This window comes from Bradysia coprophila, assembly GCF_014529535.1.
Source record: "Bradysia coprophila strain Holo2 chromosome X unlocalized genomic scaffold, BU_Bcop_v1 contig_130, whole genome shotgun sequence".
Lineage (NCBI taxonomy): Eukaryota > Metazoa > Arthropoda > Insecta > Diptera > Sciaridae > Bradysia > Bradysia coprophila.
In genome coordinates, this window is record NW_023503296.1 from 2,176,706 (window position 1) to 2,201,110 (window position 24,405).

Consider the following 24,405-nt stretch of genomic DNA (forward strand, 5'->3'; position numbering starts at 1 on the left):
TTTTTAAATTCTAGTTTTTTTTTCGTTCCTTCCATTCCGTTTGATATCTTTTCATTTGAAATTATTAAAAAATGTAATAGAAAAGTTTAATTTAATTTTTTTTATCTAAAATTAAATCAAGTTAATTTAAATCTTGTTTACAATTGCTTTTACAAAATAATGTAACCTACACATAGTCAGTTTATATTAGATCACTTGGGCGAGATTAGTTCGAAAAAATCACCGAAAAGTATTATTCTCTGGGAACCAATCAGATTATCTGTTTTTCTCTTGTGGTTGTTTTCATAAATGATTGATATGTAATAAGTTGTATGAAACGCTCTATACAAAGGTCAAAAATCTTTTTTTTTATTATTAAAATCATTGCAAAGATTGCAACTAAGTATCACTTGCCAATCTGAAGATTAGATAAGCCTTTTGAGTAACAGAAAATATGACTGCATGCCTAAAATAACATATTTTTAATCGAAAACAGAAATCGTAGTGAACAAGCAAGCCTTCTGATTTTATATATCTAAATAGTGGTCATCATCTACCTGAATTAATATCACAATTTCAGTTCAATCTACTTTTCTATCGTGACTCTCATTCGAAGAAGTCAGCCAAGATTCCATGAATTGAACAAAGATTCAAACTTGTTGCATCGTTCTTGCTTGGAAAACGTTTTAAAATGTCTTACAGATTAATCCGTTTTGGGGTGGACGTTTACCAGTTTGAAATGGTTTCATTCTCTTCGTTTTCTAATGGGGCACACACACGATCCAATTTAAAAAGAAATGACATGCTGACAAGTTGAAATAATAAAAAATAATAATTAGAAATAGGATCAAGTGCAACTGCCTGACGGCTGCTGAAGCTACTTTTTCAGACAATTGGTAGCATTTTGTTTTTCTTTTAACCAAATTAGATGACTAACAAATTTAATATTGACTAGGATGGACGTAGCTATAATGTTTTGCCAATATGAGCTTCTAAATACACTCTGGTAAAATATCCATGAAATGTCATGGCTTTCAAGTTAGCCATAAAAAAATTGAGCGTTGGCATTTGCAATTTTATGACAAAAAGTGTACTAGAAATGTAATACGAAAATCTATTACATTTAAGCTTGAGTTTCCAAAGAGTCCATATCTAAGCGAGGGGCAAACCACTCAAAAGAGTTTCAAATGAGTTGCAAAAAGTTGCACGCGAAAAAAAAAGAGTTGCATCGGAGTTGCACGCGAAAAAAAAGAGTTGCATCGGAGTGGCATTCGATAATAAAAAAAGAGTTGCACGCGGAAGAAATAAATAATAAATGTTATTCAAACGATTACTTGAACTACAAATAGTGAACACTGTTCACTGAACTTTATTAAAGTGTTAAAAGAGCGATAAAAGAGAGAAAATAGAAAGTTATTCAACAAGTCTTGCTATGTCAAAATTTGGATGTAAAAGTCCAGTTTGCTAGGAATTAACCAGTTCATTTAAGTGAGCTCGATGAGGGCTCACTATTTTCTACATTCTCTTTCACCACTGCAAAATTCTTTGATCAAATCAACGCACTTCAAGAAAAAGTGTTTCGAGTGACAGCTGTCAGCCTGCCAAATTTTTTTACAGTGCCAAAATTTATATGATACACTGTCGACTTTAAGTGCTCTATTGAGAGTATTGCTCATGCTTGAAGTGCCTTGAATATATAACCGTTTTTGACAAAAATAGAACAATCAAGATGAGAAAAATTGAATTTGAATGCCCGCCCATTGATTTTGCATTCCACATCGTTGAAATCAATGGGATTTGCCGATAATTTACCGATAATCGTTGTAAATTTTACCCTTATCGGTTCCATTGAATATTGTTGTCGCTCCTTAGGAACATCGATGTCGGCATTTTACAATATCTCTATTAGGAACGTTTAATGTTTTTCCATTTTTTTCCTCGCATCTAAGTCCATCTTAGTCCATCTAAGTTGACTTAGAAATCATATGTCATTGCGGCAACTTTGGTATGAAAAGTTGAATAATCTAGTTTCCGAGACGAAGCCGATGTCAATAATTGTAACTTTTCACTTCTCTATTGAGTTACGTGTGGTTGTTTAGTCGTCGAAAGTAGTGGCGTACATGCTGACTGCTTCTAACGCTGTACTTGAAATTGTAAACATATAATTTTTGACACATGTAGCATGTAAATAGCTAAAGCATAACATCACCGGAAACAGTTTGTCTGCTTTCTTGTCGATAGAACTAAGTTCATTCCATATTCTGTTAATTGCACCACATCCACGTCTTCATCTACAAATTGTTAAACGATATGTCATGTCTATGTCTGTATTTCGACATTGTCAAGTATCATCCACAGCAGTGCATTAGAACCATAAATAATCATGAAAGTCGAAATCAGAAAAGGAGATAACATCAGAGATTATCATGATTATTTATGGTTCTAGTTCAGACTTAGCTGCTTTAGGCGACTTTCCTGTAAGTGACATTAAAGTCGTCGGATTATTCTCAAATCAACTTTCAAATTGACTGAACACAGATTTTTCCGAACCCCCAGAAATAAGAAAACTACAAAACTCGAAATACATGCACAACTAGAAAATTTTGTAAGAAAATGTTAGTCGACTATCATGTGCACTCAGGGTTCGAAAATCAACCTCAACTCATTTTTTCTGACATCAAATCAAGCTCGATGTTCAAAATTGTGAACTTGATATTAAAATCAACTTGATTTTGTCGGTCCACTTCAACTTGATCATCAAATTTAAGGTTTGAACATCAAACCCGAAAAATCATAATTTTTCGAACCCTGCCACAGCATCGACACAAATAAGCAACGAATTCTAAGTAATGAGGTTTTATATCGAGATATGCATGGTAAAACTAATGAAGTAAAAGATTTAAAAATGTAAAAATATATTTAAATCAGAGGAAGTACTAAGACTGACTAACTATACTGGTGGTAATATACTTGCCGTTTTTCCAATTGATTCATCAAACTAAATTATGATATTAACGTTACGAAATGAAAACAAATAAATAAATCATCTATTAGGACAACTAAACTATAACACACATTAAGACTTCGCTTATAAGTATGTTAAGTTATGCTTGCAATAAAGATTTAATATTTTTCGAAATCAACTATTCAACTATAAAGACAACAATGTTTCACTATTTTATATATTATTTATATATAGAAATTATTATATGTAATCTTCCACCACATCGTACTATATAATATTTTCAATTGAGTTATATTCCATAAATGTCAAACTTCAATTTGTACGATGCAATAATATAATTCATTTTATATGATCTTTTAAGTTCTTTGTGAGTTTTACTTAATAGTCAGTCACTGATGACCTGAGTGTGATAGCAAATCCGTTGAATTTTAAAGTATCACAGATTTTATAGTTTTTATTGGCTATTATGATATGCTCGGATTTGCAATAGCTGTCGAATGAGTTTGTTTAATCTTAAACAACGATATGCATATGGATTTTAATGCCGATTAAAAAACTAAATGTAAAATTTATATATGGCAATTAGAAACAGGCGCAAATTGTACAAAGTATGTATTCAACGAATGAGGTAGACAATGATGGCATTAGTCATGTAAAATTGCTGATAATTTCGAGATTTTAAAGTTTGTTAGGCCTTTGTTTCAGTAGGAATGGAATAGATATTGTGAATTTAACCGAAAATTTATTTCTTCGAAACTTTTTGCACAATAGTCGGCTAATAGTGCTAGTCATGTGTATGTGACTTTAATTTATAAGTTCGTGAATTCATTTTTATGTTCAATTGAAGCAATATATGGTGTACTCGGAAGAGACGATACATCTGAATTTCTCCCAAAACATTTTAATGGGATTTTGTCTTTCGAGTTTACACCAAATTCACAAGCTTTCTTAATTGCAGGATCGTCATCTATTCAAACATATTATGGCTAAGAACAGGTCAATTTTAGGTCTTCAAGAATTCAAACGTCTTATAGAAATGCATGTTAGTGCAGGAGATATCTCGGCATCAGCGGATTCTATGCTGCCGTAATAATAATTTACCTAACGCATTCTAAAACGACTTGCGAAATAAGCAACGAATTAGCGATATTCTAACACTAAAAAGGAAAATATTATTTTGTCGCCTATTTTCCGTTTCGTTTAGGAAAAAAAATTGTTCTTAAATTATGCTAATAGGCTTTTTCACCGAGTTCGATAGCAAACTAACTATTGAGAGGCTAAAACTGTGAACAAGTAAACTTCTTGTTGAACCTGAAGCTTAGGTATTTTCAGTTTTAGCTTAACGTAACATGGTATTATTATGGTAGATGAGAAATAGTCAACGCAGAGGCACTCATATCCTGTCCTATAAACCAACGCTCTTTTTGACAACACGATCTAATTTATTTTCTAAGACATTTAACAGTGATCTTATACGTATTCTACTCATTTCATATTTTTCTGTTTCCTAGCGAGTTGTAACTGTTCGATACTTTCATTTCAAGAAACGTTGTACTTGCTCGGTATAATTTGTTTCTTCTACCTATCGAGTATTTTATCAATAAGCAAGGTGCTTAAGGAAAACATTGGATTTCTGATTATCATTCGTTGGAACGGAAAACTGCGTCACCCCTAACACATGTATCTTGTCTGCGTGCAATCACGCTTAAAATTCATTCGAATTTAATGTGTTCCCTGCCACAAAGCAAAATAAGAATTGAACGTAACCTTAACCTTAAACTAAAGCTCACAATTACAGATATCCATCTGGCATAACAAAAGATAATAAAAATTCAAAAATAATTAATAAACTCAAAACTCGCTAAAGATCACTGACTTCGCGCATACATTTTCGTGATAACTATACACAACACCCATTATCATACACGAAAATCAAGATTGTCTTATTAAACCATTTTTCTATAACTGAAAAAACAACATATTAAAAAGATGATTAATTGCTGGTTTGTTAGAAAGGCTTTTGATATGGCTGGTCGAACGGAACGAAGCAAACGCGCAGACAGAAACAGAAGAAAAAAAATTATTAAAATTTGAAGAAAAAAACACTACTGAAGTAGCATTTAGCGCACAGGTTAATCAACGTGATCAGTTCGTATAATATTTTTAACAAAATTAGGGTTTGTTTTAAACGAACTGATGCATTTCGTTTCAGTTTGTGATGATGATGCACTCAGTATCACTTTTATACAAATGAGTTTAGATTTATTTCCCCAAACCTGAGTGTGTGTAGTAATCATCAGATATTGAATTTGATGATGATAGAGAGAGAATTTTCTTCTTTTTTTATTGTTTTTAAACAGAACTTCTTGTGTGGCTTCCGAAGAAGTTAAGTACAAAATGGTATAGCAAGATAAAAGTTCAACTTCCTATAGAACATTTTTCGTCTTTTTTTTTTAAATATTTTAATGCATTTCCACCTGCATTATAGAAAGTATTTTATTAATTAATTAGGAAATTTTTGTTAATGGACTGAATATATATCGTTTGACGGTTGGTTCGGTTTGCGTGTGAAGCGATTACTGCATTTGATAAAATGAATAATGTAACTGTTGCACTCGACGCATTCATACCCCCATGTAATGTTTAACGACTTCAAATTCATTTAACGTATTGAACTAGCAATCAGTTGTATATCCGTTGTTACAAAATTTTTATTTTGATAAGAGCAACACTCCTCTTCGAATCAGGCTATAACCTTACTGCTCATCAAAGTAAAAGTTATAAAGAGGATACGTTCTGTATTTTACGTGTTTAAGCAATGTACATGCAATACATACATTTAACAATTAGGATTCGAACAAATGAACGAATGAATATTCAAGAATTTTTTTTCTTTAGAAAGATAAACAAGTTGGTACATACGACGAACATAAGTCGTAAGGCTATATGAAACAGCTACATATGTCATCTGTTATCGACAAGACAACAATGACAAAAATTACCAATGAGCTCTTGCTAACGTCATCTTTTATATTCATGTGAAAACCAATGAAGTAAAAGGTTTCATTTCAATCTGTCGAAAATACATAAGTAATAGATTTATATCAAAAATCCTAGCTATATGTGAATGGTACTAAAAGTATATAAATATTTTTCATTAGCTCAATTCCTGGAAGCGCTAATGTACACTGGTGGTAGTTTTTTGTTAGGCTAAATTCAACTGACAACTGGGGGTTAGGAAAAGATTTTTGTATGGGATTTTCAAGTCGAAGCATTATAATTTGATCGATTCTATTCATTTTTAAATTATTGTAGTTTTTCAAGAAATCATTTCGAAAAAATTACAGTATAAAAGCTTACATAAAAGCTGTTTACTCGCGGTATACCTGCGGGTAATCCGTTCAAATGCACGTGTCTAAGCTTTTATACTGTAATGTTTTCGAAATGATTTCTTCGAAAACTACAATTATTTAAAAATGAATATAATGAGTAGAATCGATCAAATTATAATGCTCCGACTTTATATTGCAAAAATTCGTGCAGTCTGAAACTGACACATAAATTTTGTGGACCATTTTGTGTGAGGGTTAATACTCAGCGCCAGGTCTCTCACTCTAAATTTGGCCTCCTTATTAAGGAATTAAGGAGGTTTTAGCACAAAAATAAGGAGAAATAAGGAAATTGTTAGTTAAAATTAAGGAAAAATGAGGAGAAATTTTTTGATAAAAATCGAAATTATTCTAAGATACAGCAAGTAACATCGGAAGTCCGCCTCAACTATAAAATAAAACGCTTTATTGTTTATTTTGACGTATCGTTTTTTTAAAGTTGCATCGTAAAATTCACTTTTATCACGATGAAAATTTGAATATTTTGAGCGCGTTTAAGGCTTGAATTAGATTCTTAGCAAAGCGTAGCTTTACCAATTATCACTGTAACTGCCCATTTAGAGAGCGACGTATAGTGTCAAAATTGACAGAATTCTTTTGTTCTAATGTCAATTTTGACACTATACGTTGCCCATACGTATGTGGGCTTCAAAATTCAAAATAAAACGCATCACTGTTTATTTTGACGTACCTATCGTTTTTTGTAGGGTGGCAATTTTCAATCAGTTTTCGGTGCGACCAAATTTTTTAAATTTAAGACGTATTTACGGCGTGAATTCTTACTTGACCCCACCCTCAAGTTTAAAAACTTGCTGGATTACATTTTGATCTCGTTAACTGCAAAAGCTGTTGTTTGTTATCCCGTTCGAATTTCGAAAAAATGATAAATTGGTGAAAGTATAAAAGTATAAATTTGAATTAAGTAAGTGTAAATAAGGCTAAAACCTTGAATTGTTTGTAATAAGGACGCATGTCTGAGACAATGTTAAGGGTGATTTACATGTTAAATCTAATAGTTCTACTCGAGACTCTCGAGCCGAGAAGCGGCGTAAAACCACAAAAATATATGTTAAACCAGTCATGTTGGAACGATCATGAGCTACGACACCACCTTTTTTATTAGAGGTCTTGGTGTTAAATAATAAAAAGAGTTATTTTTGCCGCGCAGCGAATTTTTTTTCTTAATTTTGATTTCCGTCGATGAAATTTGCGAAAAATAAGGAAAATAAGGATTTTTTAATAAAATAAGGAGGAATAAGGAGGTTTTTATAAAAATAAGGAAAAATAAGGAAATAAGGAGGTGTGGGAGGCCTGCTCAGCGCTGACGGGAATCCAGCTACTGTCAAATTGTTTGTTTACAGAATTATTTTTTTGTGCAAATTAATTGGCTTCTTGGTTAATCAGGAATTCTTTCAAAATATATTCAGGTCTTTGTTTTCAACTCCTAATAGTTTTTAAGGTAAAAAGTATCTCTACACCGAAGCATGATTACAGTTACGCAAACAAAAGCCGTAACGAAACGGTATTTATCTAAAATTTTCGAAATTCAGATGATATTTTATTATCGAATATGAATAAGTGGATATAGCGTGGTCGAACCACCGATATATACCAATAAGATGTACACAGTTTTTCGTAATATGTTGGAACGTTTGGTCAGTTAAAATTTTTATTTATTTATTTTTTTCTCGAGAAATTTTAAGTATCGTTACATATTAGACATACCGAATGAAAGTAACACAAACGGTGTCACACATGAATTAAGTAAAATGGACGCAAAGCCAAATTTAACAGACCAAAACGACGTAAAACACCAAAGAAATTCTTTTAATGTCCACTCATAAATTATAATTAAATATCACATAAATATCTCTCAAATATTTAATATAAGCAAACGCGCACCTAATAAAATAAAATAAAATAAAAAAAAAATACAAAAAAATAATTCTATCAACTTAATAAATTGAACATATGTTTCAAGAACTACCTAATAAAAGAAAGAATTAAATTTAAATAATTATGATTGGATTTAACATTGATATGCAAATTGAGCTGATTTTAACGAAGAAAAAGAAGAAGAAAAAAAACTCTTTTTGGAATATTAGTTGTATAAATGTCATTAGTTGGCTTTGGGTAGTAGATGAGGAGGCGTATGTAATTAATTTATGGGTTAGTGAACGTGAATATTGATAAAAAGAAGACTATACGGGCAACATAAATGTCATCGTTTCAATGCGAATATTAGATTTGAACCATTTTTGGTCGGTAGTTTGAGATTTTCAAACCAGATGGCTACAACTACCTAACATATTCCACATATACTAAACAACTAAATAAATCGAACGGAGAAACTCACTTATTTCGCATGTAGAACCAGTCCATCCCGTTGTACACGTGCACGTAAACTCTGCAACATTCAACACTTGCTGACTCTTCGGTTGCATCCCCAGCAGTGTACTACGCAAATCTGTTGCGGGTCGTTGTGGTTTACCCATTGAGCTCATCCCACGCATACCACGCACAACAACAGCCGTTGTTTGTTCCACACCACCGACACCATCCAATTCTTTATTACTCTTATTATCGTATTTAGCAGGATCCTGTTGTGGAATTCAAACAACAAAAAATAAAATTAATGAAAAAAAAATCTTTTAAGACGATCCGAACTGCATCAAAACACACATTCGATTTCGAAATGTTATAATTGACCAACGGGCATAATATAATAAAGAAAAACATTCGATAAATCTCAACGAAAATTATTTTTATTGTTTTACGTTCATACCTTAAGGGCGCACGTGCCACCGTTTTTGCATGGTTTGGTGGCGCATGGATGTTCCACGATTTCACAGCGAAGGCCTGATAGACCTTCGGCGCATGTGCAACGATATTGATCAGGTGCAGTATTTTCACACGTTCCACCGTGCATACATGGTTCATGTGTTCCACAATAGTTCAAATCTGTTGAGAAAAATTATTGATTTTAGTTGTTTTCTTTAGGCATTGACCGCTTAAAGAACAGTTTTACCCTCATCCCAGCGCCTATTTAAGCGAATTAAATTTCCAAAAATTCCAGATTTTTCTAAATGACCCGAATGTAAACGATTTAGGTCAAAAACATTAAAAACGAGCCATCAGAACAGTCGGAGCGTTTGCTGCGACTGAGCCCCGTACAAACCCGTATATCTATTGCGTACGTGACCCTAGTGCGTCTGTCACCCTACTTTGACCGTAAGCCTATGCGCCGGTTAAAGTAGTTAAAGTAAAATTATTATGTAATGTGTACATCTTAGAAGTTGCGCATAGCGCAATTACGAAGCCCCGTACGACGTTCCTTTCAAATAAAACAAAAATTTCAAATAGCCCTAAAATTTTAATTTATTGAGTATAAATACACATAGGGCCTAGTATCGGCCTCAGTCCGAGGATCCAAATTTAATTTTTTTTTTCATATACATTCTATTCGGCCTTTGATTACCTTCCAAATGAAACAAAAAATACGAAAAACGGATGAAATTTGCTCGAGTTATATGTAAAATACACATAGGGCCCTAGTAACGGCCTTAGTCCGAGGACCCAAATTTAATTTTTTTTTTGAACAACATTCTATTCGGCCTTTGATTACCTTCCAAATGACACAAAAATTACGAAAAACGAATGAAATTTACTCGAGTTGTATGTAAAATACACATAGGGCCCTAGTAGTGGCCTTAGTCCAAGGACCCAAATTTAATTTTTTTTCAACAACTTTCTATTCGGCGTTCGATTACCTTCCAAATGAAACAAAAATTACGAAAAACCGATTAAATTTACTTGAGTTCTATGTAAAATACACATAGGGCCCTAGTAGCTTTTCACTTCTAAGGCCCTAACTCACGGTCCACTCACCCGATTTTAAAAAACTTTTTTTTCCTGGATTGGTATTGACAATACCTATCATTGGCCGCGTCATTTGCATTTCCATCGTTTATTTTGCCATAAATATCACCAAAAGACCTTAAATCACTTAGGTGGCCCTAACTCACGAAGGGCCGACCCGAATATGCCCATCTTCGAACTTAGCCTCACTATTTTGACTATCTTTCAGGGATTTTTTTTTTTGAAATCGGATTTGATTTACTCAAGATATCGACGTGACAGACAGACGGACAGACGGCCCAAATTTTTATTGCGGATTCGTCATCTATGAACATAGGCAAACACTTTGCCCTTACCGTCTGCTTCGAATTCCATCAATTACACACGGCATCGTAATCCTATAAGCCCCTTCGTACTTCGTACCGGGCTAAAAACAATCAAAAAGGCCATAATAAACAGCCGAGACACTTCGATCTATTGTTATTTTAGAGAAACAGATATGAAGTGACGGAGAAAGTACAAATTTTCGGGAATTTGATTCACTTAAAATAGGCCCTGAACTCATCCTTATTCTATTACAAAATTTAATTTTTTAACATTTTCACTTTAGACTACTTTTATATGCACTTCCAATGAGTCAAACTGAGTCAAATAGGTCAAAGCTTTAGTGAAGTCCTTGTTTGAAAAAAAAAAAATTTGTCGACAGAATTTTCAATCATCAGTCATCATTATCACACGTTTATTTAAATATTTTAAAGCGCTCAGAGATTCGTAAGATAGAAAAAAACACAAACTATGCTCAACTTCTGAGCTACAAACGATTAATCATCAGACAATACATGAAAATTAAAAATATTTTAATAATCAAAAATTCATTCATCATTTCCGATGACAAGTTAACACAACTCATAAAGAATTTCGAGGAGAAAAAAAAACCTTAACAATTGTTCCGAATCCATAGCATCCTATCCGATTTCAAACAGCCACAAAAAAGTATAATAAATAAACGAAATCAACAAATGTACACTTTTTTCGGCGGAATTATTACACAAAAAAATGGTAACAAAGATACACTTGACGATTTCGCACAGATGATACTTTTAGGGATATGGATATTGTCGGTTAAAAAACCCGAAATAGAAATCATGTAAAAATAGTTTCTACTTTTAAAATGAGGGTACACTTGAACATATGACCACACTTGCTCTCATGACACACTTCCCTACATAAATAAATACCCTTATGTAATGCGGTACATGTTGTTGAATTAAAAAATTATAGACGGCATTAAATTAGGGTGCGGCTGCGGCATACACATAGTATCCGCTTTTATTAACTCGAGTAAGCAAATAGAGATCGTTTCGCATCGGTGATGCAACAATCGTTTATTTAAACCAAAAATGTCCTCATATGTAAGTAACCGCTTATTGTCTGGTCGATAAATAACACAATTCGATTTAAATAATATAAGGAAGGAGGAAAAAAAACTTTCTTTTTTCGAGGGGTGAGTTTTATTGTTAAATTATTCGATTGTTATTGTTTGACACAGTTTTAAGAGTTTGGCTTTGAGCTCATGAATTTTAGATGGGAGGATTTTTCGGTGTAAACAATTTGAATTGAGCATTTTACAATCTCACTCATCAAATAAACGGTTTTAGGCATTGAATTGAATGCTGGATGGCGGAGGCTTTAAATGGGTTTATGAATGAAGTTTGTTTTATATTTGCTAAACAGAGTTTGTTTTCAACGAATTTTACCTTGATCACATAATATTCCTCCCCAATTCGTATCACAGATACATTGCCACGCACTTCCATTACACGATCCATGTCTGCATCCCGGATACACCATACACTCGTTACATAACGGACCACGCCATCCCGGTCGACACCTGTAAAACATGAATAATTGTATTATTATTAATTCATTATTTCGTTTTATCGCATGAGAGAAGAGAATCGAACGGACTAACAACAACAACAACAACAACAAAATCTCACACACATACCACACAAACGAAACTGGTTGTCTAGACAGAATTGTTCAAAAAATTGCACATTATAAACTCGCATATAAATGTAATAAATTTCCAATTTATATTCGCTGAGAACTTCTATTCGACAATAATATCAAGAAAAATCAGCCATCGAATGCAAATTAAGTGATCATTTTATTTTGTAATTTTTTTTTATTGAATTTTCAAATTAAAATAGCATTCTACCTTGTCGTTTTCGTAAGAGATATATATATATATTCAGCATATTATACATACTCCCGATAGTTACAGATAGTTTATAGACACCTCATATATACGAAAAAAATCTTTTATTTTCTAACTCGAATATTATTAAGACAAGATCGTGCAGTTTTAGTTTATCGAATCAGCTTGCGTGCTTTGCATTTTCATTGGGGAACTAATAAAGTAGATTGTGTGGTGTGGTTTTTTTTTCTTCTTCTCCTACTTCGGATATGATCTTGAACTTGTGACTGGTTGCAATATGATGTTACGAATTTTTATTGAATTCATTTTCTATTTGTATTTATTGATTAGAATTTTTGATAAATGTTCGTAATATTCATCATGGGAAATTGGAAATTGTACTAAAGTCGAAGCAACAATATTATTGAAAGTATATTTTGCAATAAAAACGAATAATGTTTCAATGAAACAATTATCTTTAGTAAATTGTTGATTTCATTTTCTCATCGCAAAAAAAAATGGTTTTATCTTTTCATTTCAATCATAGAACCGTACGATTTTAATAATAAACTCTGGATAGAATTACACTATATCCGTAGACCATTTATCACTAAATTTCTTGTGTTTGAACTTTTTAAAGAGGATCAAATTAGGCGGGAAAATGAAATCAATGTTTCGTAATATTGCAGCTCGTTAAAATGAAAGGTCCGATCATTTTGTCGAGCCGCGAGCTTTTACCCTTCGCCGACAATCCTACTAGTCCAAATATGAACCGACAATGGACCGCGAAAGCGATATTTTTCTATTAATATTTGACGTAAAAAGTAATTATAAAAAAAATGTTATTCTATGATCCGCGTCGCAATTTACCCGTTTTTAATAACCAACTCCTACAGCTATAGGCATTTGTCGTTTTTGTCAGATTTAAAAAAGAGTAACGTTTTGAGTACTACAGTAGCACAATGTTTTGGTCAGATTTAGATTCTACATCAAAAAAATATAGAAAAAGTTGAAAATTCGAAGATTTTTACTTTGAAGGACTAGATTTTGAGAAGCGATATAAAACCTTCGGGCCATGACTCCTGGCTCATTACGCAAGTTTTTTTATCCAATGGGTCAAATGAACAAAATGTTATTGAAATAGTTTATTATTTGAATTTTAGGGATCCAAGGCGAAGCCGAGTAACATTTTCATACCGTTAATAAGTAAAGCACTATTATTCACACAGTACCATGAAAATTACAGATAATACATTTGGGCATCATTTCTATCGGGCGCTGTGAGTAAAACATTGTTCTTAAATAACTATTGTTTAAAAATCTGCGAAAAAACTCAGAGATGGTTTTCGACAGTTTTTACAATAGTCAATAGTAAACAAAGCGACGCAGCCAGCATTTTAGGTACCCACCCAACAAGCAATAAATTTGACGAAATTTTTAAGTTATAAATATTTGAACCAACACATGTAAAATGATCACAATTGACTTTGATAAAATAAAAGCTGTATGATGGAAGAAAAAAAAAAGAAATCCATCGTTAAAAGCCTCAGCTTTTGTTTTGTTTCTCTCTAAAAAAAATCTCATAGTTTTACAACTAAACCATGAACTAAACTTAAAAATCTCGAGGCTTTTAAACACAACGTTATAACAACAGTAATCTTGTTATATTTCATATGTCAGTGTCAGGGACTATTTTGAGAAATCGAATTTCTCAAAATTTCTCAATTATTTCTCAATTATTTCTCAAAGAATTTCTCAAAAATTTCTCAAATTTCTCAAAATTCTCAAATTTCTCAAAAATATAAAAAATTTCTCAAAAATTTCTCAAAGATTTCTCAAAGAATTTCTCAAGAATTTCTCAAATTTCTCAAAATTTCTCAAAGAATTTCTCAAAAATAGTCCCTGGTCAGTGTTTATAACGAGTTGATGTTCTGTTGATAACAGGACGTCATGGATACATTTTCGAATTAAAAGCAAATAAAAATGTCAACTGATGCATTAACAATCCACAACAAACTCAACTGACCATTTAAATACAACGAAGCCACACATTCTGCATATATAAATTTGTTTTTTTTTTCTTTGCTTTTCGTTTGATTTTATTGCAACATAAATCTACTTTACATACATAATAATTAACGGAATGTAAACCAATTTTTTTGTATAACAAATTTTTCATATCACAAACTGAATAATCGACCCGTAGGTTGCCAATTATATATTAACGAAACACACCATCCGTACATGCCATAATTTTATTTAAATCGTATTACTACTCCTGTTGAGTTGACACAATTCAAAACATGTTAGCGCTAATTATTCTCTGTATAAATGTACCTCTTGATAGATTCAACATTAAGATACATTTATCCTCTATGCCAGAGTGTAGACTCCACAACATACAATTTCCCTACGATACAATATAAAGCATTTAACATAGAATGTTATATTGCATTCATTATGTATTTGCCCTGCATTTTGGTTGTAACTGGTAACCGCAATCATAGTTACCTTTTCGTATAATACTCTCGACTTGTATCCTCAACTATCCACAATTTATCTGCGCAATTTTGCTTGATTTATGTATGAGTTATCCAAGCTTATCTTGTTCTAATAGACAGTTTAACTAATGTACGATAAGATGATATAAGAATGTTCATAAATATTCATGAGGGAGTAGAGGTGATTTGAGATCATCGCATAGTTTTTCGAATGCAAAACGTACGTAAGGTATATATGCACACATGTATGTATATATATGATATGCATATGGGCATAGAGAAGAACATTATGGTTCGGTATGGAGGATATGTAACGAAGAAGGAAAAAGAATATCAATTTTCTAATTAAAAAAATCTTAGTATTGAGAAATGATGGTGTTTCCAGATTTTATTATATTGTATTTTCCAATCTAAACTGTGTTGACGAAGACGACGGCGACGGTTATTGCAGCCGGCATGTTACTATATTGAGTATAAAAGTTCACGTTTAATTAATTCACCGTAGAAACGTTGTCTATTGTTAGAAATTTTTGTGTTTTTGTGTTTTTTTTTTCGGTTTTTTTTTCGTTAGTTAGCTAACTAACAAATGGGTTTTCTTTTCTTTAAATGCTATTTAAATTTCATTTCAAGCATCGTGCTTGAAAGACTTTTTTTTGTTTTATTCGAACATATTGTATAGCAAAAGAGCTACAATATCAGAATGAATCTTTTGAGGTATAAATTGGTAAATGTACGGCTTTATTATACATAACATTATATGTTAACAATGATGAGAATAGTGGTTATGTGTACATCTAACAACATACACTGACGACGAAAAGATTCTTTGACTATTTCTGTTATTTTTTTTCTCTCGTATATTATTTATCGTTACTTAATTAGTCGATTTGTTATGGGATTAAAGAATTCTTCTTTTTTTTTACACAACTAAATACAATGAGCCTAGAATTCCTAAACCATTGAAGAATCTATCATTTCATAATAAGGCAATTATGTTGTAGAATATATTCAGACTGTAAATTGGAAGCTGAAAACCCTACAGCGATCTGGATAGAAGTGCAAAACTTCTAATTTCCTGATATTTTCAGTACTAATTTAGCGGTACGTCAACAACAGAATGGAAATATCGGCCATAAATTTCTCACTGGTAGAAGGCTATTTACAAAAAAAATTCAGAGTTCAGGAACAATCATTCTACTTTCACGTGTAGTCATTTGTTATAGACATAGATAACTATGACAAAAATAAGGCATGAGTTGGCAAGTGTACTGTTTTATAGAAAAACGTACAGAAAAGTAAAGAAGTAAAAGATTTTCCATCTACAATACTTTAAACAAAAGAAGTAACAGATTTGATTGTAATCTGGCGATATGTTTGTCGTTTATAAAAGGTTAAAAGTAGAGACTCAACAAGCAAAGTATGTCTGATTCAGGGGACGTCAGTGAAATTTAGAACCACTTAACTAAGAACTAAGAAATTTTGAAATTCACGTTTAAATTTTACTGACGTCCTAGAAACGTTTTTCAGACGAAAGTCTGGAGCTTTATCGTACGCAGTTGAGGAAATGTACGCTCTTGTACAGATTTCTAGTTTTCTCACTTGTCATACTTTTCTACATTCGTATACTATTACAGTTGATTCATTCTAAAAAACACATTCGAAGAATTTTAAAAATCATGTATGAGCCTAGTCAAATTACATGCTTCCAGTCAATGATATTTTGGCACAAAATTGGAATACGCCTTAGCGAATTCAAAATTTCCGACAAAATGTTATTGACTGGGATATAAGTCACTGTAAATAACAAGTGATAAATTGTTGAAAGGTGAATATTGTCGATCCGAGGCACAAAAACGTGACTTTTCACTTTTGAATTTTACATCTAGGCTGTCGAAAGTTCTGTTCGATGAAAGGAACGATTTCAACCCGCAATCAAATAACTATTGATTGGTCAATGTTGTTGCTGCAATGCAGAACCGTAATAATCGTCTCCAGATTACTTTGGAAAAAATTAAGTTAGCAAATAGTCTTTAGTAATCGTTTGTCGTATAGAATTTCGACTCGTGTAGTCGAACCGTATCATGACAAAAGCTTAACTTCAAAAAGAACTAGAATTTTTCGGTCGAAGCACAAATCAAAAAATAATTAAATCATAAATTGTGTTGACAACACACAAAAAGTGTTCCTTTCATTCATTGCATAAACCTTGAAGATTGGATTCATCTCATTCGATAAAAATATATTTAAAACAAAAAATTCGAAAAAATAAAACCAGTTTCCTTGATTGACTTAGCATAGTGTTAGATGTTTGGTTAGATGCTACGAAGAACACTGATTTTCATTTTGAATATTCGTCTGTATAAATTCGCGTCTTGACAATATAATTTATGTCTTTTTGTTTTATTTTAAATTACAAAAAAAAAGAATCTTAAAAAATGCAAATGACAAAAATTGACAGCTCATTAAATATTAAGCCGCAATTTTTTGGTTTTTCGCTCTTCGGTCTTCAATGAACACATCGGACTGGATATAAAAATGTAGTTTTTCACACGGTTTAATATTGTTGATGGTGACACGGTTTATATTGTGTTTTGACCATCTACCAATTGTGAGAAGATATAATTCGACATTTAAATTAATTTCCTGATTCTCCGTTTTCTCTCACAGTACGCATTAGTCATCGAAGAAAAATGTAGGCGAACGTGAGATCTGCACACTTTTTTTTGGCTTAATCTAATTTCGTTTCTTAATTACAATGCAATGTTCTGCATATTTCTTCTTCATCATCATCAGCACCACCACCACCATTATCATTCTCGATTCTCAAAGTGTGCCCTACCACTCGATTATAATACAAATCATATGATGTGTAACAGTGCTTTCCAATATGACCGTCAAACACTTCATCCTCACGTAAAAAAAAACCTTTTACCATTGGCATTATTTATCCTACACGACCAGAAACTAACGACAAATATTTTTTTTGTTTTCATTATTAAACAATTTTCTTTTTCGTTTTTTTTTTTTCATTCATTCAAAAGACAAGACGCATTCAACACAAGAAATGGTATATATGATATTTTCTTATTATGCGTCTTTGATTTGACAGATGACTTTAAGTTTGCCTTGTTTGTTGTTAAGATGAAAAATGTGAGATAAATACGAAATGATTTTTACTTTGTCAACGTAAATTATTATGTGTGGTGTGGATGGTAACTCTTTCAAACGTTTACCACATTCGTTGACAAAATCGCATACGTTTTTTTTCTATTCTGAAGCAATATTTCCATTTGACAAAGTCTTTGTACTTATAGTTGAATGAATTTTAATTATTTTATTTTAACGACCTGTTCGGAAACATAATTCTAAGTTTAAACTATTTTACCTTAAATAGATACCTATTCTTCAGTGTGTGCAGTAGTAGATTTCTATCCAATGAAATTGATTTTTTTTTTCATCGAAATCCTCGAGACGCATAGAAGCTTTAAAAAAACTTTCAAAATTCTGTTTGGCCCTCACTTTAATATGCGCCCATTCTGTGACCGTAATCTAACTTTAATCCTCTTTGTGGTCAAAATGGTAACCGCACTTCCTTAACGCCAGTCTGACAGTATCAGTTATGCATCAAACATTTTCTATGTATAAATTGTTAGTTCACTTATATGGTTCGTCAATATTGATGTCTTTTGTTTAGAGTTTGGTTCGTTTTTTTTCTTCATATTATTTTTCTTCAACCAATCACTTAACATACATGGTCGTGCATTTCCAATTCAATTCAAAACTATTAAATTATTATTTATCGGATTTAAAGATAAATCTTTGCACCGATTTATACAAGTTAATCTGCTTGCTTGTGCTTTCGAAAGGTGTGAGAAAATGATGTTTGTCGACACGTTATATGTACAAGACAGACATATATAGCATTGAGACTTGAGCATGGAAATATGTAAAAATTACACAACGATATGAAAAGTAACATGTAAAAATGAAGAGTTGCAAAGAAACACGATCATCAAAACATATGAAACTTCTTGTAAAATAAAAATGTGTACGTGATTTGATTATTACTTCTCGTTTTTTTTTTCTATGTTATAGAAACTATCTCCTAGCATTTATGTATTATATATGTATCTATATGTAAGAAGTCGACCTCGCGAACATAATACATTTAGGAATCTATAACTCAATAATAATCTAACTGTGAAATTAACACTTATGCCACTTAGACAGTTGAATAGATGGTTTCTTTTTTACTTCTTCCTCCTCTCTAACGTAAAGTGTAAAATCTCGTTACATTTTCCTGAAATATGAACAAAAATATTCAACTAAGAATTTCAAAACGAACATATATATATATATATACTGGATGTATGTATAAGTATATCTATAATGCGGAGTGATTCTGTTCAGTCTATTTCTGTATTATGCATGAAATACGTGATATTAAGTATCGAGGATGTGCATATTTTATACCATATATTCGTTCAACGTTTATTATTGGTAAGTTTGCTGCTTCACGTCGATCGATGCCACACTAATATTCGCTCAAACAAAACGTTACAGAAAAATAATCCCGTCGAAGTCTCGTCGAGACAAAGTGTTGACCATGTCGATTATAAAGTCACCGAACAAGAATAAAACAATGTTCTGGCGACACATTTTAACATCGATGAACGTAGAACAAGAAAAAAAAAAGTTGCATTTACTGAGTTAGTCTACGACTCGAAAATGATTGGCACGTATGGTGTCACCATCGATCTTTAACTCATAATTGATTCTATTGGTATTATATATAGTATAGTATCCGATGGATGTGTATGACCGATTCCTGTTTTTGAAATCTTTTCCGCTCTTTTTATAGGGAAGTTGATAGATTGACATTCTTACACGAAACACAATTCTTTAATGTGATTATCAAACTTTGTTGTTTTTTTTTTGTTAGATGCGCAACGCTCGATGGATTGAACGATATAGGCAGGCATAACCTGGAAAAACACGCTACAAAAACCAATCCCCGCTTAAAAATTCATCATACAATTCGGGTACAAAAAGCGATTCAAATTTCGCAAGGTTGAAGAGATGCACATATTAATATACTACACTCCATATAATATGGAACATATTCTAGATACACATCGACATGTAGAGAGGATGCATAAAACACTTGCAAGATAATAATAACGTTTCTATATAATAAGTTGGATTTTCGAGTTCAGATTCAGATATTTATATTTTATATAAATTGCATATTATGGGATAACTATCAGTTTTGGTTCCGTCATTTTTATATGTAGTACACAAACTGCGATGATGGTGCACTCTCCGATAGACAAGTTCGCGAAGATATAATTTAATTACCTTCTCTGTGAATGTTTGTTATATTCGTTGTTGTTGTTGCAATGCAAAATTTATTTAAAGAGAAGATGAAAAATAATAATAAAAAAAATTCACAATTTTTGCTGTCGAGAAATGTTACGTATAGACGGATTGACGGGACGGCAAGATTATAATATATAGTGCTGGCCTTTACTCCGGCTAATTCGAAATTGTTTACAGATATCATATAAAAGTCTTGAACAATTTCGTAAACACTTAAAAATTTATTCATAACACTTAAACAACACACATTGGTTCAGTTTTTTGTCATTAGTTAATGTGTATAACATACAATATTTAATGATATTTATTTCGACAAACATTGGCCGAAATGGTAAAATGATTTTTTTTTCTCTTCATCTTCTCATCAAAATTAAATATTAAATAATTGTATGAGGCACAGTTTTTGTTTTTCTTTTCTGAAATTCTGGTGAAGGTAGGTAATGTTATTAGAGTTTGACCGCCGTGTTTGCATTATAAAGAAGTTTGTTGTGCTCTGTTTGATGTAAAAAGATGAATAATTCTACTTTATTGTAATGTGAGCGTTCCGTTGCTTATTGATATTAAGTGCTATATTTGGTTAATACCATTTCATACGCGGACCTTAAATGGACGACGGCATTTTTTATTATTATTATCACATGAATTGAACAGAAAGTCATATTTCGGCATTTCGGGTATGGAAAAGTCTCTGAATTAATATTGACAATATTTTATTACTTTTAAACACAATTTTATAGTTGAGTTAGACGGCTCTCTGGTTGATCAAATTAATTTTTTAAAAATGAAGGTTTGTCACCAAGTGAAGGTTTGTTTTGGGACACACATTGTGCGAATGAATTAGCTCCTAGTAGCTTCCGATTAAGTTCAAGGGAAGCAGGCTGAATATATAGGCAAAATACAAACTCTGAATTAATGGTCACTCATCAAAATCAGAACTACTTCTTCATGTCATTCGTACTAACTGATAAAATTATAATAAGAACGGGTTCAGGTCCAATCTATTGTGGTTTACTACTTGCCCCATGCGAAAACTAATTTCAACTTAGAAAACTTTAAAAAAAATAACAGAAAATCCTCTTGTAACGGATCATTTTCGCAAGGAGGAAATTGCTATGTAATGGTCAACTTTCGCATGGGGCAGCTGTTAAGATTAATGAAACTTTTTAGATTTTGTGATTTAAACCCTAAGTGTTGTATGTATCAATTGTAACAAATGCTCAAATGGCGCCGAATGTAGAAAAATTTTGTTGACAATGATCTACTATTCATTATTGCAAAATATTTAAAGTAGAAGAATTCTGTCACTTAATTTACCGTGGTCATTTCGATATTATTTTTATTATGCAAGAATTTCTGGTAGGGTAAAAAATGTTACTGCAAGTCAAGTCTGAGAACCATTGAAAAAGATCGAGTTTGCCACCAAACATCGTCGTCTAAACCACCATTTTATTGAACTCAAAACCGTTTATAAAAGCTGATGGTTTTTTATTTCTCTCATTTTCAAAATCTTTTTTTTTTTGCACTTGCCGAAGATGAGAAGACGGTTTGATTTTACAGTATATACATATATACGTATGGATACCTGTTTTTCGACTTTATCGCAAGCAAATCAAAACGGATGTTTTATGCACGAACATCATTTAACTAACCAAGAAACAGTCGTACCATTATATTGCTTCAACAGCCTCTTAACTGAAAGGCTGATTCATTTTTTAATTATGCAAAAAATCGTGTGACTTTTGTATTTATTTAAAGAATTGCAAACAACAACAACATCGGGAAAGAGAGAAATAAATTGAAAAATTTATTTAGAATTTTGTGATCGAATGGTTACAGTTTCTGAACGGTTTGTTGTTAGGGTGGACAATTAATTTTTTTTTTGCCGTAATGAGAATCAGAATTGGCCAGTTAAATGTTCGAAAATCATTAGCCGTAACGCGAAAAGGACATTTCACTTTATTTAGCATAATCGAGACGAATGTTAGTGTTCATGTTCATTTTCATCTTTTATTGCTTCTTGATACATCGGATCGATATTTTGCGCATTTTTCATTGATAATTACAAAGAGTGCACGAGAAAATGTTGTTTCGCATCGTATCCGACAAGTTGAAGAAAAAAAACGACGACGACGAAAGCGCAATAAAATTATTTTATACGAAAGCGATAATATTTATTGGCTTTGATTAAAGTATAACCAGTACTTTATTGAACATTTTGTATATTTTAATGTGCAGATTTATAATTATTTATTGGAAATGTAAATAATTGTAAGTTAATTGCATAAATGTTATGAACAGTTATAAAACATTGACAGTATGAGACCACACATTAAATTCAGTAATTCGTTTTTTTTTCTCTCTCGCTTAACGAATGATGTGTGTCGTTGGTGTTTGAATCGGACGGTGTATGGTAGCTGGTGTGGACATTGGATTAGTTATGAATATTAATTTCTAGATACGCCGACAAGTTGTTAAAGTCAGTGTTAACGTTCACCGTTCACGACTTAGACTACCGGTAACGATTTACGGCATACATTTGATGGTATTATGACTTTCACTCTAATAATTTTCTAACGAAATTTTATTTTTAGATTTTTAAACAGTTGCAACGAATATTTTGCCAGATCTTTTTCTGCATTAGGGCATGTTATTGGTTAATGTTATTTACTAAATTTACTGAATTTTACTGAAAACATATTAAGCAATAAGAGACCTTGTTCTGAACGACACCTATGAATTCGTTTAAGAGCCTAAGCCATCCTCACATTTTTCTTGCTCACTTGTGTTCTTTTGAAGTGTCTTTGACCTATTAAAATTGGTTGGCCTGTCTAAATAAAATCGATGTTTTCCTTCCTCTCTCTTTCTTTCTCTTGAAACTGTTCATTGTCTTTGACTTCCACAATTTAACGCACACCATTCAAAACAATATCAAATTGAATGAAATAAACTTCCATCATGACTGACAAGAAAATTTGCATTTTTATACTTCCATCTATCAACAACGCACTCAGCATATAAAACGACAGACAAAAACGTAACAACAAACATAACCAACCGCATAACATCATTTTATCTAAACTTCTATGTTTTCGTTTCATCAAAAAATTGAAGACTTGACAAACCGCTGATATTTATACGTTTCACATCGGTGCACAGGTCTTCCTCTATCATCTACAATATAATACCATTTATAATGGTGTGCTAGAACGCTGATAGTAAAGGAAGGAGAATGCATGAGATGGAGGAGAAAAAAAAACTATTTCACAGCATACAAATAATCAGATGAGTGAATTTATACAAAGCCAATCTTGACGGGAAACATACAACTTATTGCGCGTTTAATTGGATTATATACAGGTCAATGTAGTAGATGGTTCTAATGGCAGTCTATCGATATTCTTGCATTCGTTATGACAAAGAAAAAACTTTCATCTCGACTTTCATGCATCTATCTCAAATTTGATTGCAGTGACATGACATAATAATAACGGTCCATGTCGTAGTCGTGGTCAATATCGTTAAAAGTTTAGTTTTGGTATAAAGAAAAGTTGGTAAAAATGTGTTCAAAATTGTACTTACTCGCACTCGCCAGGATGATCACATTTCCCATGTATCGGATCACAGCCAGGTTTGCAAATCGCTATAGAAATACACAAAAAAATGTTATAATTGTAATATGGCCATGCATGCACAAAGGCGCAAATTTGGTTTGAGTTTTGAGCCCTAGAGTAATCTAAAAATCATTTGATATAAAAAAGGAACGAAGTAGTTTCAAAAACTGTATGTGCTGTGGCCATTACAAATGTTTTCCTTTTTAAAATTACTTTCGACTGGCTTCAAAGTATTTATCGGCCAAGAAGGTTGAATAAAAATGGTGATTTACATCAACGTTAATTGTGGCCTTTCCATTCAACGAATTATATACATATCACACATCTAACCTTTATCGCAATTAGCTCCTTGCCAACCCGATATGCAGACCTTCGTCCCTCGATCGCCACATGTGTAATGACCAAATTGATCATTTCTTGGCCTACAAAATGTGGTGCACGTTGTATTATAGTAATTGGCTGCACATTGCACACGTACTCTGGTGGAATATACATAAAAAAGAGGAGAAAATTATCGGAACTG

General features: G+C 32.1%; 1 protein-coding gene across 1 annotated transcript in view; it reads right to left on the bottom strand.

Annotated features, from left to right (window-relative positions):
- The window catches only part of LOC119067919 (protein serrate), a 72,296-nt gene that overhangs the window by 9,019 nt on the left and 38,872 nt on the right, over positions 1-24,405 (bottom strand). The window contains exons 5-9 of the mRNA XM_037171221.1: positions 24,213-24,361; positions 23,851-23,911; positions 11,949-12,082; positions 9,119-9,294; positions 8,690-8,933 (exon numbers count right to left, since the gene is read on the bottom strand). Coding sequence (XP_037027116.1) covers positions 8,690-8,933; positions 9,119-9,294; positions 11,949-12,082; positions 23,851-23,911; positions 24,213-24,361 — 764 coding nt within the window. The remainder of the gene's footprint in view (positions 1-8,689; positions 8,934-9,118; positions 9,295-11,948; positions 12,083-23,850; positions 23,912-24,212; positions 24,362-24,405) is intronic.